Here is a 15,049-nt window from a genome sequence, read left to right as displayed (position 1 = left end):
CAACATGGGAGACTATTGCTCCACACCTATAGTCAATTCCTCCCTGGTTAAATCTGACAACAAACTGATCACCATGGAAATATCCACCTCAGCTACACCCCCCCCCCCTCTGCTAAGGATGACCACCCTGAAAAACTTCTGTAAAACCGACTGCGGGCTCCTAAAAAAACAGTGGTGTCTAACTTCTCAGCACCCATGCCAATGGAAAATAGCTGCATGACAGCCGAATCATACACCAATGCACTGTACGAGCATGTACACAAATTCATGGACCTTGCCATAACAAATAGAATGAAGACGCTCTCCTCTTTTTTTTTTTTTTTTTTTATATATAAAGAGGAAGACAATCTGGTGGTCCCCAGCCATCAATAAACTCTACAACAGAAGGAATAAACTGCAGAAAAAAATGAAGTCACAAGACTAGAAAACCTCCCTTATCAGTCTCAACAAAAAGCTGAGATCCCTTATCAAATCCTCTAAAGTCAGCTATGAAGGCAGAATTGCGGCTGACACCAAAAACAACCACAAAGCCTTCTATAGCTATATCAAAAACCTCAAAGACAATACCCAGATTTGCTCAGAGTTATTGCACAATGGTACCTCCTATACTGAGTCAACAGATATAGAAAACATACTGGCCGACATATTCAGTGCCAACTTAACCCCTCCCCCCAACCCTATCACAATACCAGAAGAAAGCCTGGTGCCCACCCTTTCTGCAGCACAGGTAAAAGCTGCATTGTCCAAAGCAGAGAATACAGCATCCATGGGACCTAATAATATCCCTGTCTGCATCCTACATGAGCTACAAAACAAACTGGCACCACATCTGTGTGCCCTGTTCAATCACTCCCTTACCTCAGGCTATGTCCCAAAAGAATGGTGCACTGCTAGAGTCATCACTCTCCATAAAGGGGGAGCAACTACAGACCCTAGAAACTATCACCCCATTAGCCTGAAGAGTCTGGTATGCAAAACTATGTAGCACATCATCATGGACCTGCTTAACAAAGATATTGGCAATCTCCAAACTTGAGCCCACACAGTTTGGCTTTGTCAAGGGGAGATCCTACCTGCTGAACCTGGTAGACTTCTTTGGGCAGTCACCAAGGCTATGGATGAGGGTAAGGCAGTGCATACAGCCTACCTCGACCTGGCCAAGCCCTTTGATACCATTCCCCACCTCAGGTATCATTGATAAACTCGCCAAACTAGGCATCAATCCTTACATCACTAGGTGGGTTGCAAATTGGCTCATAGACCAGACCTAGAGAGTGGAAGTTGTGGATTACAAGTCAGACTGTCGACCAGTCATGAGCAGAGTCTCACAGGGTTCGGTCCTGGGCCCTCTCCTGTTTGGCATCTATTTCTAAGAAGTCTAGACCAACACAGGCCTTTGGCTGACCAAGCTCGCTGATGACTGCAAGCTAGGAGTCATTATCAACTCTCCAAGCGAAGCAAACATCCTACAAAAGGGTGTCTCTGAGACCAATGACTGGTGTCGGAACCATGGCCTGAAGCTTAACACCAAAAAATCCGTTATCATCCCCTTTGGAAAAAAACTGCATTTCCATGAATTACCACGTTGGTGGCAGCCCACTGAACACTGAAGGGGCCAAAAGAGATCTGGGCACCCAGGTCAACGCCATCTCATCTTTGACCACCACATTGCCACTGTGGTTAGAAAGTCCTTCTACATGGCACATCTTATAACCAAAGGTTTCGCATTCAGGAAGAGGTAATCATCCCTCATTAGACCAATCATTGAATATAACACCCCATTTGCCATGTACCTGACCAAACACCTACAAACAGCTGGACAGGCCACAAAAGTACCTCACAAAAAGGATTCTAGGCCTTAAACACATGTCCTACATGAACAGACTCCAGAAACTTCAGCTGTTCTTAGTATCTTATTGTCTACTTAGAGGTGATCTCTGCTCGACTTACAAAGCAGTGTCAGTCCCAGCCCTACTTGAAATGCTACACCTAAAGAAATCCCAATCACCCCATGCCACACGCTCCAGAGATCACAACCTCATTATCACAATTAACAGAACGTGCTGGAGGGACATTTCATCTCCCAAAAAGACTGCCCATAATCTGGAATAACCTTCCCATTCATGTCAAGCAGAGCACCTCGCTGGCTCTCCAAGAGAAATCTTGACGAGTGGATGGGTAACAGAAAGATCACTCCAGGGATCATTCCAGTGCCCTGTTGGATAGGGGCACTGTGAACTAACATCAGGTAGCATAGTGCCTGGGCAATTTTTTTGGGCTAGGCTTGTAAAGGCTCCATGGCCATTAGCCTAGTACACACCTATGAACAAATTAGGAGTCAAGATCAATATGCTGAACTGTACCAGTTACTTTACTTTGGGGTACCGTTCAGTATACAAATGTTGAACTTCAATAAATAGGAAAGTCCCATGTCACTTTGATATTTTGGAGAGGCTCAGTATAACAAAAAAAAAAAAGCGTGAAAACCAGTGCTAAAGCAACACAAAAATTCTCACTACTGCCCAAAGTATACAAGCCCTGTGATGGCATACCATCCACTTCTTACTCGCACTGGTATGTTCCGCTTGGAGATCAAACAAACATACTCCAATAAAACCTAACTTTTAAGCAAACAGGAGTGCCCACAAACACAGATGCAAGTTGTCTCTCTATTATATGCTTCTGGACAATCCCTTAGTCACTGTGAAGCCAAATCTTTCACTTGAACATCAGTTCTTCAACCAGCTACTGGATTCCCTTGGCGAGATGTATACCAATGTCATATTTTTTATAAATAAGTAGGCAACTATCCAATTCAGAAACATGTAAACAACAGACTACTAAATTAATCTTGTGTATGAATCCCAGTCAAAGTCCCTTGGAGAAAAATATATGCCAACACCATTATCCTTAGCAGAAGCTTCCACAATTAGCTTCCACAATTACAAAGTTTTATACCATGACTTTTCTCTCCCAAATACCTCTGCCAGTTTTACTCCTGCTAATAAAAGAATCCATTCAGAAGTTGCTTCTTTTCTTTTGAGGCTAAGTTGTGGAGGCTTTGTTAGCTTCACCAATTTTCTTAATAAATATCTGTATGAAGGATTCTACAAGTGTACTGAGCTGCACACTTTGTGGGTTTCCATTGTAGAGGTTGCTATCACCTTCCCAGGACTTGATCCAAGAGTGCATCAATTGATATCCACAGTATGCCAAGAGTGGCAAATGAATTCTGGAGCAGTACAGCTATAAAATACGTGTTTCATTAACATCTGACGTCTTTGATCACGCTGTTCCAAAAAATCTTGTTTCATGTCAGCCTTTAGGAGTCCATTGCAGGTGCTTAATATTTCATTGCTCACTTCTTAAACTTCTCAAACAATTCCTTGAAATATCTTTGGTTATCACATCTTATAGATTTCAGTTACATGTGTGAATGTGCACTGAACTCATTTTAAAGACAAGAGATTGTATCATTTCAGAAAAAGAATGACATACATAAAAATAATGTTCTTTAGCCATCTGGACTAACGAAGGAAAATATTTAATAAGGTGAGAAGTATGGGATGCAGCAGAGTTCTTCTCCTGGGAAAAAAAAAAAAGTCTACTTTGTGGTGGTTTAACTGCATGAAAGTCACTTATCTACAAGTACCCACTTGTATCTGGATGACATATGTACTCCTGAAAGAATTAGTTCCATGAAATTCTAGCAAAGCACTTGGCAAAAAAAAGTACTGGGTACTACGAGACAGAACTGGAACAATCTTTGAGGCGTTTATAGAACCTTATGTGAACAGTGGAATACAGGTTGTTGTTCATACCTATCAACAGAAAGTGATAACTTGGGATAGTTTATAGCGCATTTTAATGGTCATACAGCGCAGGCACCTTTATTTTTTTAAACCTCGGCCTCTAGTACATTATTTATTTTGGAATTTAAAACATGAAAGGACTGATAACAGACTAAGGAGAAATATGGATATCAAGCCAGACAAGGTTATTAAAACAAAATTAGCATTCAATGTGACATTACAACATATTTATACTCAATATACAATAGAGTGCAAGACAGCTATACTGTTGTAAGCACAAACCCATATTCAAACATACTTTCCTAGACCACATTATATCATAAACCTGTTATCTTCTCAAAAGGCAGGCTAGCAGAGGACAGTCAATTCTCTTCATTGTCTTCTGGTCATCTTAAGCACCAATGTACATTGGCCAAATACATTTTACTTATGTGGCACATAAGCAAGAAACACAAACAAAACAGAGCAATGGTCTTGAGAGATACAATACTATAAGAGCAAACTTCTCTCTAACCATAAGGAAAAAACTGCTATTCTACAATGGTCAAGAAGAACATACCAATCCCTTAACCAACTCGCAGGTTACTCATATCAAGAACAAGGAGACGCAAACATGTGTGTCCTGTAATACAGCACATTACCCAAAAGACTAAAAAAAAAAAAGCAACCCAGTATGTTGTGCAACAGAACGTTATCAAACTTGTTATGTCTGGACAACAACAAAGACTAAAGGTACCTCAGAAAACTACATACTTAGCACAATATTAGCACCATACAGAAATAACTGTTGGAGAGAAAAACTGCATCAGCAAAACAGACACCCCATCTACTGTTTGTTTCAAACCTTGATCAACTTTCTGATTACACAAGGAAAATGTCTTTTTGGGAACTCTGCCAGGTCAAGTAGTTTGTATAGAAAAGAACAGAACTTGCAGCACCCCCAACACATGCAAACCTATATTTTTCCTACACACCAATATTTAGAAACAGGAAGCCACTTCCTTACTTCGAAGAATTAAACAACATATCTGTAGCTGTGATTATTTTCTTCAGAGCAAACATATCTAGAACTCATTCATCAGTGTCCCAGCAGCATGCACCATTGCTGGATGGAAACCAGTAGAGAACAATGGAAGTCTTTCTTCCCAAAGATCAGAACTTCAGTGGCAGAATTCAAGGCAACCCCACCCATATTTCTCCATTTCCAAACCGGTCATAAGTCGACCGGAAAAGGCAGAAGTAAAAACTGACCAGGGATCAATGCAAAGTTCAACAGGTTTTAATCTTGTTACAGAAAAGCATGGGAATAGCAGGAGGATGGGGTCTGCGGGAAGTATTCTGATATAAAACAGAATATAAATTCTACAGTCACTCTGCTACGCATCAGCATCCTCTTATAATTCACACTTACCGATGTTCACTGAAATTAAACATTATACGACATAAATTGTAGAATGACACCTTTTTATCAGCACCTTATACTATCCAGATTTAATTTTTTTTTTTATTATGTGTATCTCACTACTTCTGAGATTCAGTTGAAAGCTTTGTTTTTTATACAAATATTATGTAATTTCTTGTACACCAGTATCACATACTTTATTCACTTTATATCAAACCTTTTTTACACTACCTCTTGAACTTTTTTGGCAAACTTGATTTTTATTTATGCATGTACTTATTCATACATACCTAGATCGGTTAACCAGATAAGTGCTCTAGTCCGAAGACTCTTTTCAGACATGACTCAGGCCAAGAAACTAAAGACAACATATTACACAGAAATCAGACACAAACTTATTGCAGCAGTGCACTAGGCTTACTGTGCAATAAAGGTCACGTTGACGTAAAAATACATTGCACTGAAAATCAGTATAAAATACAAAGTCATAGGAGATGCAAGGAAATGCAATGAATTACAACTACAATGAAAACACGGTAAAAGCAAAAGACAGTAGCAGCAGCAGTGGCGGGTCAAAACAAAGAGCAATCATTGTGCTAGTGTCATTTATGCCGTTTACAACATCAGACAATACATGCATATTATTTATGCAGCAAATAATGTGCAATTGTGTTAGGACAGTCAAGGTGATTCTGGAAAAGCTAGTACATGCATAATAGCATAAGTGTTATTACTAAATAGTATGCAAGAATAAGAACATTAGAATAAACTAGCACATCACTGCAAAGATTAAAAGTGGCACAGTGCGAGAGTAGGAATGTGACCAAGAGTAACAGTATTAATCTTTTTCTTTACTTCCTAGATGCTCGACTCCTTTACTCCAGTGCAAGTGAGTGTTTTGATATATTAACCCTGTGCCCATATGGGAGTCCACATTTGAAGCAGGATTCTTGTGGCAGTGACAATTTTTTTTTTGTTCTGTTCAAGACTGGCCTCTGTGTGTTTTACTGTTGCTTTTACTAGCGTTCCCATGGAAAGCTACCAGAGATGTTATTGAAGGTTACCACAGCTCTTCAGTGATAAACTGCAGTAATGCAGCACCACCTTCTGAACATGGAACAGGCAAATGGGAAATTAGCAGGCCACTTCACTGAGGCTTTGGAAAACTGGCATTCCACTGAAGAAACTTTGATCAGAGAACTACATCAAGACCTACTCAGTAGCATTCTAACTATGTATGACCAGAGAAACCCAGCCCCAAGGGGAGTGATAGAATTTTTTCACACCAGACTGAGGACTTCCTGAAAACCTATATGGCTTCACATGTGTACTGAACTAATTGTGGGTGGTATCGCACACACTGACCCTGCGGAAATCACAAACCTGCTAGCAGACAGGTTTGGTGAAAAAGTCACCCCCTATCCCCCCCAAGCATACCACAAATCATGTCTTCAACATCACCTTTTCCCTGCATCTCTAAAGAACAAATCATCAATACGGTCTCTAAGCCTAAGAACACAGCCTCCATGGGACCAGATGACATTCCTGGCTGCATTCTAAAAGCTACTCCATCAGGAACCCAATTCAACTACAGCCTGAGTACTGACATTGTGCCCAATGTATGAAAACAGCAACTGTTATCCCCCTCCCATAAATTTAACCAGCCTTATCTGTAATGCAATGGAACGAATCATCATGGATCTCATAAATATTGATATAAGGGACCTCCAAACCTTAGATCCGTCCCAGTTTGGTTTTGTCAAGTGTAGGTCGTGTCTGCTAAACCTGGTGGACTTAAAGAATGTGACCAGAGCATTAGACAAAAGCAAAGCTGTGCAGACAGCCTATCTTGACTTCGCCAAGGCCTTCAACACAATACCACATTCAGGGATCACTGAGAAACTAATCCAGTTGAATATCAACTCCTGTGTTGTCAGGTGGGTTGCAAACTGGCTCACAGATCGATAACACTCAAAGTGGAAAACTTCACCACTACCAGCAGATGTCACCAGTGGGTTCCCACAAGGGTCAGTGCTGGGCCTCCTGTTATTTGGCATAGTCCAGGCCGAAACAGATGGGCTGTGCATAACTAAGTTTGCAGATGACTGCAAATTAGGTGCCATCATTGAATCCCCTAGCAATGTCAGTGTCCTTCAAAAGAGGCTTACACAGACCAATGATTAGTGCCAAAGCTATGGTCTTAAACTAAATGCTAAAAAATGCATCATCGTTCCTGCCCGCCAGTAAAAACAGTGTCCCTGCTGATTACAAAATAAAACCGTAATACCCTCAGTACCAATTCTGTAGCGAGAGACCTGGGAACACCTCAAGTTCGACCACCATGTGTCTACTGTGGAGAAGAAGACATTCTACATCGCTCAACTAATTAGCAAAGTCATCCCCTTAAGAGCAAAAGAGGTTATAACTCTCCTGTACGTGTCCCTCATCAGGCCTATTATTGAATATAATTCTCACTTTGTTATGTACCATACCATACCAGACACCTGCAGCAGCTTGAGAGACCTTAGAGATTTCTAACTAAGAAGATTCATGGTCTCCAGCACATGTCTTATGTTGACAGACTGAAGTTGCCATCACTGTACTCAGTCGCATATAGACTACTTATAGGCAACTTGTGTCTAGCTTACAGGCTATCTCTGACCCAAATGTAATGAAAATGCTGCACATCTTTAAGTCAAATGGGACTAGAGTCACCCATTCCAGGGAAAAAGATACATCTCTCAGAGGTTGCCACTCCTCTGGAATAGGCTTCCAATCCATGTCAAGCAGAGCACCTCCATGACCCTGCTTAAGCACAGCCTGGATGACTGGATCCATCCATCCTCAACCCCTTTTCCCATTTTGCTCATGGAGTCAGGGTGTCACTTCAGCAGTGCCAATCATCTTCAGCCAAGGTTTACACCACTGGGTGGCTAGCCCTGCCGCAGTAGTTCATTCGTACCAAATCACTTGCATACACACACACACTCACCTACGGCCAATTTAGAGTGCCCAATCCACCTACTGCATGTTTTTGGAATGTGGGTGGAAACCGGAACACCCAGAAGAAACCCACATGACTGCAGGAAGGACATGTAGATTCCATACAGAAGGCACTCCAGCCAAGAATCAAACCGGAGAACCTCTTTCTGTAGGGCGACCATGCTAACAGTTGCACCACACACCAATCTGGATGACTCTATGGGAAACCATAAATTTCTGCCAGGGATTGCCCCTGCTTCTCTCCTGGACATGTAAAGTCCCTCGGGTCAACAGCCTAGTAACATCCTATGAACCTATGAAAAGAATATCTGAGGAACAGAGAATTCTGGAAGGCAAAAGTATTAGATGAAGAAAATATTAGTAATAAGAGTAAGATCCCCAAAAGTGCCTAAAGACTCTAATTAAGGGAATGTTTAAAAAAGGGCGAAAGATGTTGTAGATACATCTACATCTGTAACCAGAGAGATGATGGAAGAGCTGGGGGGGGGGGGTAACTAGAAGCTTAAAGTGAATGGAAAAAGGAAACCTGACTATCCCTTTCATGTCTATTTACCACCAAAGAAACTAGCCGTTAGATAGGTACTCTGAAAAATAACAGCTGTAAAATGCAGCATGATAAAGGATTTTTGAGGTGTGCAGCAACATGCAGAGGAACTCTGAAAATTAAACTCAGTAATATACGAGTATACACACACGCATATAGAGACAAACATGCACACACGAAATATAAAGCTAAATTTCTTGTAAGAAGTAATGTAACTTCACAGCCAGCAGTTGCAACACAGTTTTGTAGAAAAAGAATTGAGCAATCAGCCACTCTGCAATGCAAATTACAGTATAACCCTGGATCTACTGCTGCATATCAAAGCTGAAAACGCCAAAACAGTATAAATTCACACCACCACGAACAGAAGTGATGATACCTAAATGCTATTGATGAAAATTAAGTTACTTGAAAATAAGGCAACTCCCAGTGACAGTTGCAGTGAAACATTTCTGAAGGATAACCCACCTTCCTGCAACCTACTGATGAATTATTTTTCCTCTTTAATTGTGTAACCTTTTGAACTGGAATATTTTATTTTGCTAGAAAACCAAGTATTACCCCAAACATAGTGCAATATGGGGGGATTCTGACACATTTAAATTGGGGAATGCAAATGGAGATGTGTAGCTAGCATCCCAGCAGAGAGAAATACAAACATTTTCTAAATTCACCTATCAAAAGGAAAAAAAATACTACATTAAAACTTAATTATAAAAGTCTCCAGTCCAGTACACTAAAACATTTCTGTATCCTTTTTCTAGATTTTTCTTAAACTTTGTTAACTGGCTTCAATTTTCCGACATTCTGTCTTGTTGGTTCACTTACTTGGCAATGTGACCCTTCAAGATCATATGCTGAAAAACTAGGAAGTATGTGTGTTGACTGGACCCTTGCAAGGTAACAGAAAATGGTCTATTCTCTTTGGACTCCCTAAGAATGCATCTTAAAAACGCACTCTTACCACAAAAGGTTAGCTAAAAACTAAAAAACATCATCATGAAAGAAATTAAAGCTGCATAAAATATAATAAATACAAAGAATGCAAAAGTAGTACAAAACAGCCAACAAAGTATCCATCGTTCAAACATGTCATAAGCATTATACTTTATTTTACCATTTTAATTTTAGCTACTTTTGTCTAATATCTGTGCAACGTTCTTGAATATAGTACAACGTAACTGGTCAGTGTTTATATACGATACATATACGAGTAAACGCACACACATACATATATACATTACACACACAAAAACTACATATATACGTACAATGTATTACACCCACACATATACATAATACATTTTATTATACAAACATACACCCCACCCTTCAGTACAACCTGTTGTCATAAGCACCAAGTTAAGAGTCAGACTTAAAGGTAGAACATGAACACTGCCACTGTTAAACAACTGAGTAAAATGGAGCTAATGTGACTCGGGTTCAAAATACAGTAGCTAAACATAGTAATCGTTTAAACAGTCATCCCATGATACTTATATCACTCTCCTGGCGTCGTGCTTTAATTAAATGTGAGCATATTAGTACTGTTTCTATTATATACAGAACACAAAATAAAGGCATACATACGCACGACTGTTTTAAATTTCAAATTAATTAACACTAAAACTGGATCACATCAGTTAAAATGACAACTAAAACTTTCAATACTCAAACACCATCCTCATTAATGATACTGAACAGATAAACGATTGCACATATCAGATATCGCCATAAACATTTTTCCATAGGAATATTTCGCACCTACGTCTCAAGTGATCTGATCGGGTTCTTTCTAATGTTGTACTAAGCCATCTACACATATAATCAAAACAAGTTCTTTACTGTATAACTGATAGAATAAAATGTCATATTTTACTTTAATTTGGTTAAGGACGTTGCTTTACTCCTAACCTTCAACATATGATACAATCCAGGGTAGTTAAAATAATTAAATACTGCAATGCAGTTTTTATTTTATAAGTTTGTCATGTGTAATTCGGGTTGTTTCTTACGACTAATTACAGTCCAGATTTTAGTACGTTTAATCTACAGTATTAACAATGACAAGGAAACACCATGGTTTAGCATTTTATTGCATTTTCCCTTTTCTTGGCAAGAATGGAATTGAAACCCCTCATTTAATCACATGGCAAGCATGGTAATACAACACTAAAGGTTACGCGCTTTCATTGCTCTTGTGCTTCATTTGTTGGTTGCACCTCAGTATTAAGGACGTTCACGGGTATCCCATGAGCCGTCCGATTCCAATCCTGCTACTTCTGATAACCAAACCAAGCCCCTAGTTATGGACTCAGTCTCTTTCTGGGAAAATAAAGCTTGCCCACCTGTACCTCCCAAACTACAGAGGGTGGGCACATACAACCCATGCCTCTCTAGTGAAAATTAAACATGGTTCGTTCAGTAAGTCAGTTTAAACCGTTATACTAAATTCTACCCATAAATTAAAACGTTACAACTGCAAACACAATCTACAGGTTTTACTCTCCATACTCTCAAAAGGAATACTACCACCCCTTCGCTAGAAAATAAATGGTCCAACCCTGAGAAAACCGTGGATACGGAACAGTTCCCGGTACTATAGCAACTCAACTCTGCTCTTAACTGAAACCGTGTCGGTGATACAGCAAGAGGAAAATGTCTAAGTATTTCATATGTAACCAACACATCAAGGGCTTCAGCGACAAAAAGCATACTCTCCAGTGGTTCAAATGATCCAACAAAAAAACGGACACACCTTTGAATATATAGTTAAAACACGTCATGGACATATGAAGACAACGGGTTCTTCCTTTCCATTCACTCAGCAAGGAGTGCCATTTCATAAGTGAAATGCATGGAAAAGGTCCATTCCCATTTTACACTCGACATGAGCATTTTACTCATCTTGAAGACCCAAACAGGACTTATATGGAATATTGCTTTCACAAAGTCACTTCTCTATCCCACACCAGCTGCAGCAGGTTTAGTGCTACACCCTTAGCAACAGCAATCCCATTCGGGCACGATTCAAAGATAGCGTTGCTATCTTTCCTGACATAAGGTTAACTTAAACCCCAGAGGACACAATAGTGTGAAGGAAAAAAAAATCACGCACATGGTGACCCAGATATCAATCTATAATTTAATTTCGGGGAAAGCATAATCTGAATCTTTTCACCCACATAACACCGTATATATCTAGAAAAATGTATCGTCAAATTAACCCCCTTCGGGGACCGTCTTCTCCATGCAGAATAATAAGGCGTGAGCTGAAGAGCTACAGCTAAAATTATTATATAATATGATGATTAATTATAAATGCACAATTTCCACCAAGCAACATACTAACCACTCATGTACCAACCACATCACTATGGACTTGTCTGCCATCAGCTCATCCCCCAATCACAACAAGGCCAGATTTGAGTTAATGGCACACACGTTCAAAAACGAATCCCAAAAGATGGCAACAATGTATATACACTGCCTTTAACAAGGCAAGAATAGCACGATCAACAATGAAAAAAATCAATGACAATCTGCAAATATGCCTCCTGATAGCACTCACACTCAACAAAAAGGCATACAGAGTTTTATTTTATTTCTGAAAAAATGACACTTCATATATTGTGACATTTACAATCCAATCCAATGCTAATGAGTTGCATTCAAAAATAATCAGGAAAATCCAAGCTACTGCACACTGTTACAATCCGTTGTTAATAATACTAGCACCGAATTCCGCTTCCTTTCACGCAGTGAATACCAGTTTCTGCCACAATCCTTTCCATATAGATCGAGTCTTCATCATTACCGAAGGCACAAAAAACAGAAACAGAGGTATATTATAACCATCCTTACCTTCAGAGAGTTCCAGCTCCAGTTCCGCCAGCCTGGCTCGCACCTCCAGTGGAATGGACATGGTATCAAGACTCCGGTCCGCCATTCCTTTACTTTTATTTCTCCCTCCTTCCTTATCTTCCCCACACTCTCGTAGTCGCTTTGTTTTTCAGTTTGTTGACCAATCCTTTCGAGTGTTAACCGTGAAGAAGTAACAAGAATAACGGCAAGCGGGGAGAGACAAGATGCAGTGATTTTGTTACTGCCAGCGGTTTGCTCAGTCGAGCCCCGCCATGTCTGAGATGGTCTCGCCCTTGCCGACTTGTTCGCGCTCCCAGATGGCACGCTGATACAGCTGTCGGGCACTTGGAAGTCCAGGCTGTCAAGAAGTACAGATCAGCCTCACCGCCACTGTTAGTGGTGCTGCTGTTGCTGCCGCGGAGTGTCGGTAGCCACACGTGATCACGACTGCAGCTATTCACCTTGACAACAGGGGGAGACGGAGAGTGGGCCCAGCAGTCGCGCCTGTCCCGGTCTATCGTAAGCACGGCGTCTCTATCTTGGCTGTGTTATTGCTGTTATGTACACCTGCTGTAGTCTTAGATCCTTCGGATATGCCTTTACTACGCTATACTAACACATTTGCTGCTGTTGTACATTCTTCATAGTCCCTGTTGTACATTGAGTATAACATTTGATTGAGAAAATCCAAAGGGTACTATTTCACTTAAGGTGACAGATGAGATGAGGTATATAGTGGGAGACGCCTTTTTATTATGTGTTTTATTTAATAAATAATTGCAGTTTGTATTTGCTTCACCAGCAACCAGACACACCACAAGTCATAACAGCCTACTGTTAATTCTGCGTAGAGCTACAAAAATAAATGTTGAAGTGAGACTTGAGTCCATGTACGTGATTCTCACCTGTTAGGCCAATGACTTTGGACGTTGTTGCTTGTCACAAGATAAGGAGGATTGCTGACCACGTATCTTCAGAAATGAATAGTTGCCTACTATTGTTGGACTTTCAACTCCTCAGTTGTAGAAATATAGAAAGGTAGTACTATCGGGGATTTGAAATTAAGTAACAGAATGTCAGTGATGCTTACATATCAGAATCAGATACCCCCGCATCTGCAGAACCTAGATGGGCAGTTAAAATGGCTGCAAGATTTAGTGCCACTAAAATCTGTACTAGCAACAGGCTTTGGTAATGGCTGCACGGGACATACATTTTCTAAGGCATGTTAAAAATGTATCTAAAATGCCACTTCACTCATAACCGTTGGAAGACAGAGTGGAACATAAGTAAATATGAGAAGTAACCACATCAGTTTAAGATGTTTTATGCAAGTGTGCGCAAAACTTTGAGCTGTGGGGTACATAAACACACTCATGGCAAATGATGGTATTTTGGTACTGGTAATTATTAACATGAATAATTAGCCTTATGACATAAAATACTGGTATGCGATAGTAGGACCTGGCAAAGGCAAGTTATTAAACAAAAGGATTCTGTAAGAAGCAGTTAACTGGAGTAGCACAAAATATATCAATTGAAAAACAGTTTTATGTATTCATTCTGTAATGATTTTTATAAAGGTATCCTATCATTATTGAAAGTTCATCACATTTGAAGGCAGGTTAGATAACAGATTTAAAATATGAAATGTGACCTTTGTTTGTTTCCTATTTGGGTTATAGTTCTAGCACTCCCCAACACATTTCATCACAGGATCACATACTGCAGACAGAAACCTCTAACCAGCATTTTATAGACTGTCCATATTACATAGAAGCAGTAGTATAAGAAGTAAACATCTTGATTATTTGAGGAGAAGTTACAGTCTGCATATCTGTCTATAGCCAGTTAGTCATACAACCAGGGAATGGTAGTGAACTTTTTATGTCTTTGGAAGATTTAAGATATTAAGATAATAGTCCAAAAGATACTTTACAGTACATCAATTTACGGATACAGTTTAGGTGTGTCTTATTTATTTTTGTTGTCCAACTTGATTTCACTGGGCCTTTGGCCAATTTTTTTTACCACAAGGGTGGTAGTTATACTAGTTAGGGAAAATTTGGCAGAGACGTCAGAAAAATTCTAAATTTCTTCTTGAGGTGCTGTTGAAGTGAATCTAAAAGAGAAAGTACTGGACATTTCCTTTCTTGAAATGTGTACTTGTATTGATGAGAATGTCAAAAAGATGGAAAATAACCCAGATTGCTAAAGTAGTAGTGGAACTGATTTATGTTCATGCATCACATGCTGAAATTTCAGAAACACTTGTGTCTAGATTAATGGAAGAGATTGAAGAAGGAATTGGAATGGATGCCCATACCACAGGCAGAAACTGGATAAAGATATAGCAGCAAGAACTGCTTCGGTAGCCACGGGTGACTGGTTCAGTGTGAGTACAGGTAGTGGATGAGATTTAGC

General features: G+C 39.9%; 1 protein-coding gene across 10 annotated transcripts in view; it reads right to left on the bottom strand.

Moving 5' to 3' along the window:
- The window catches only part of DIP2C (disco interacting protein 2 homolog C), a 2,757,794-nt gene extending 2,744,971 nt beyond the window's left edge, over positions 1 to 12,823 (bottom strand). For all 10 annotated transcript variants that reach the window (XM_044064688.1, XM_044064689.1, XM_044064690.1 and 7 more), the window contains exon 1: positions 12,626 to 12,823. In XM_044064688.1, the coding sequence (XP_043920623.1) occupies positions 12,626 to 12,710 (85 nt within the window). In that variant the 5' untranslated portion in view covers positions 12,711 to 12,823. The remainder of the gene's footprint in view (positions 1 to 12,625) is intronic.
- Positions 12,824 to 15,049: the final 2,226 nt, after the last annotated feature.

The sequence above is a fragment of the Protopterus annectens genome, chromosome 3.part0 (genome assembly GCF_019279795.1).
Source record: "Protopterus annectens isolate FY-2018-M chromosome 3.part0, PAN1.0, whole genome shotgun sequence".
Classification (NCBI taxonomy): domain Eukaryota; kingdom Metazoa; phylum Chordata; order Ceratodontiformes; family Protopteridae; genus Protopterus; species Protopterus annectens.
This window is presented reverse-complemented; position numbering and strand designations above follow the sequence as displayed.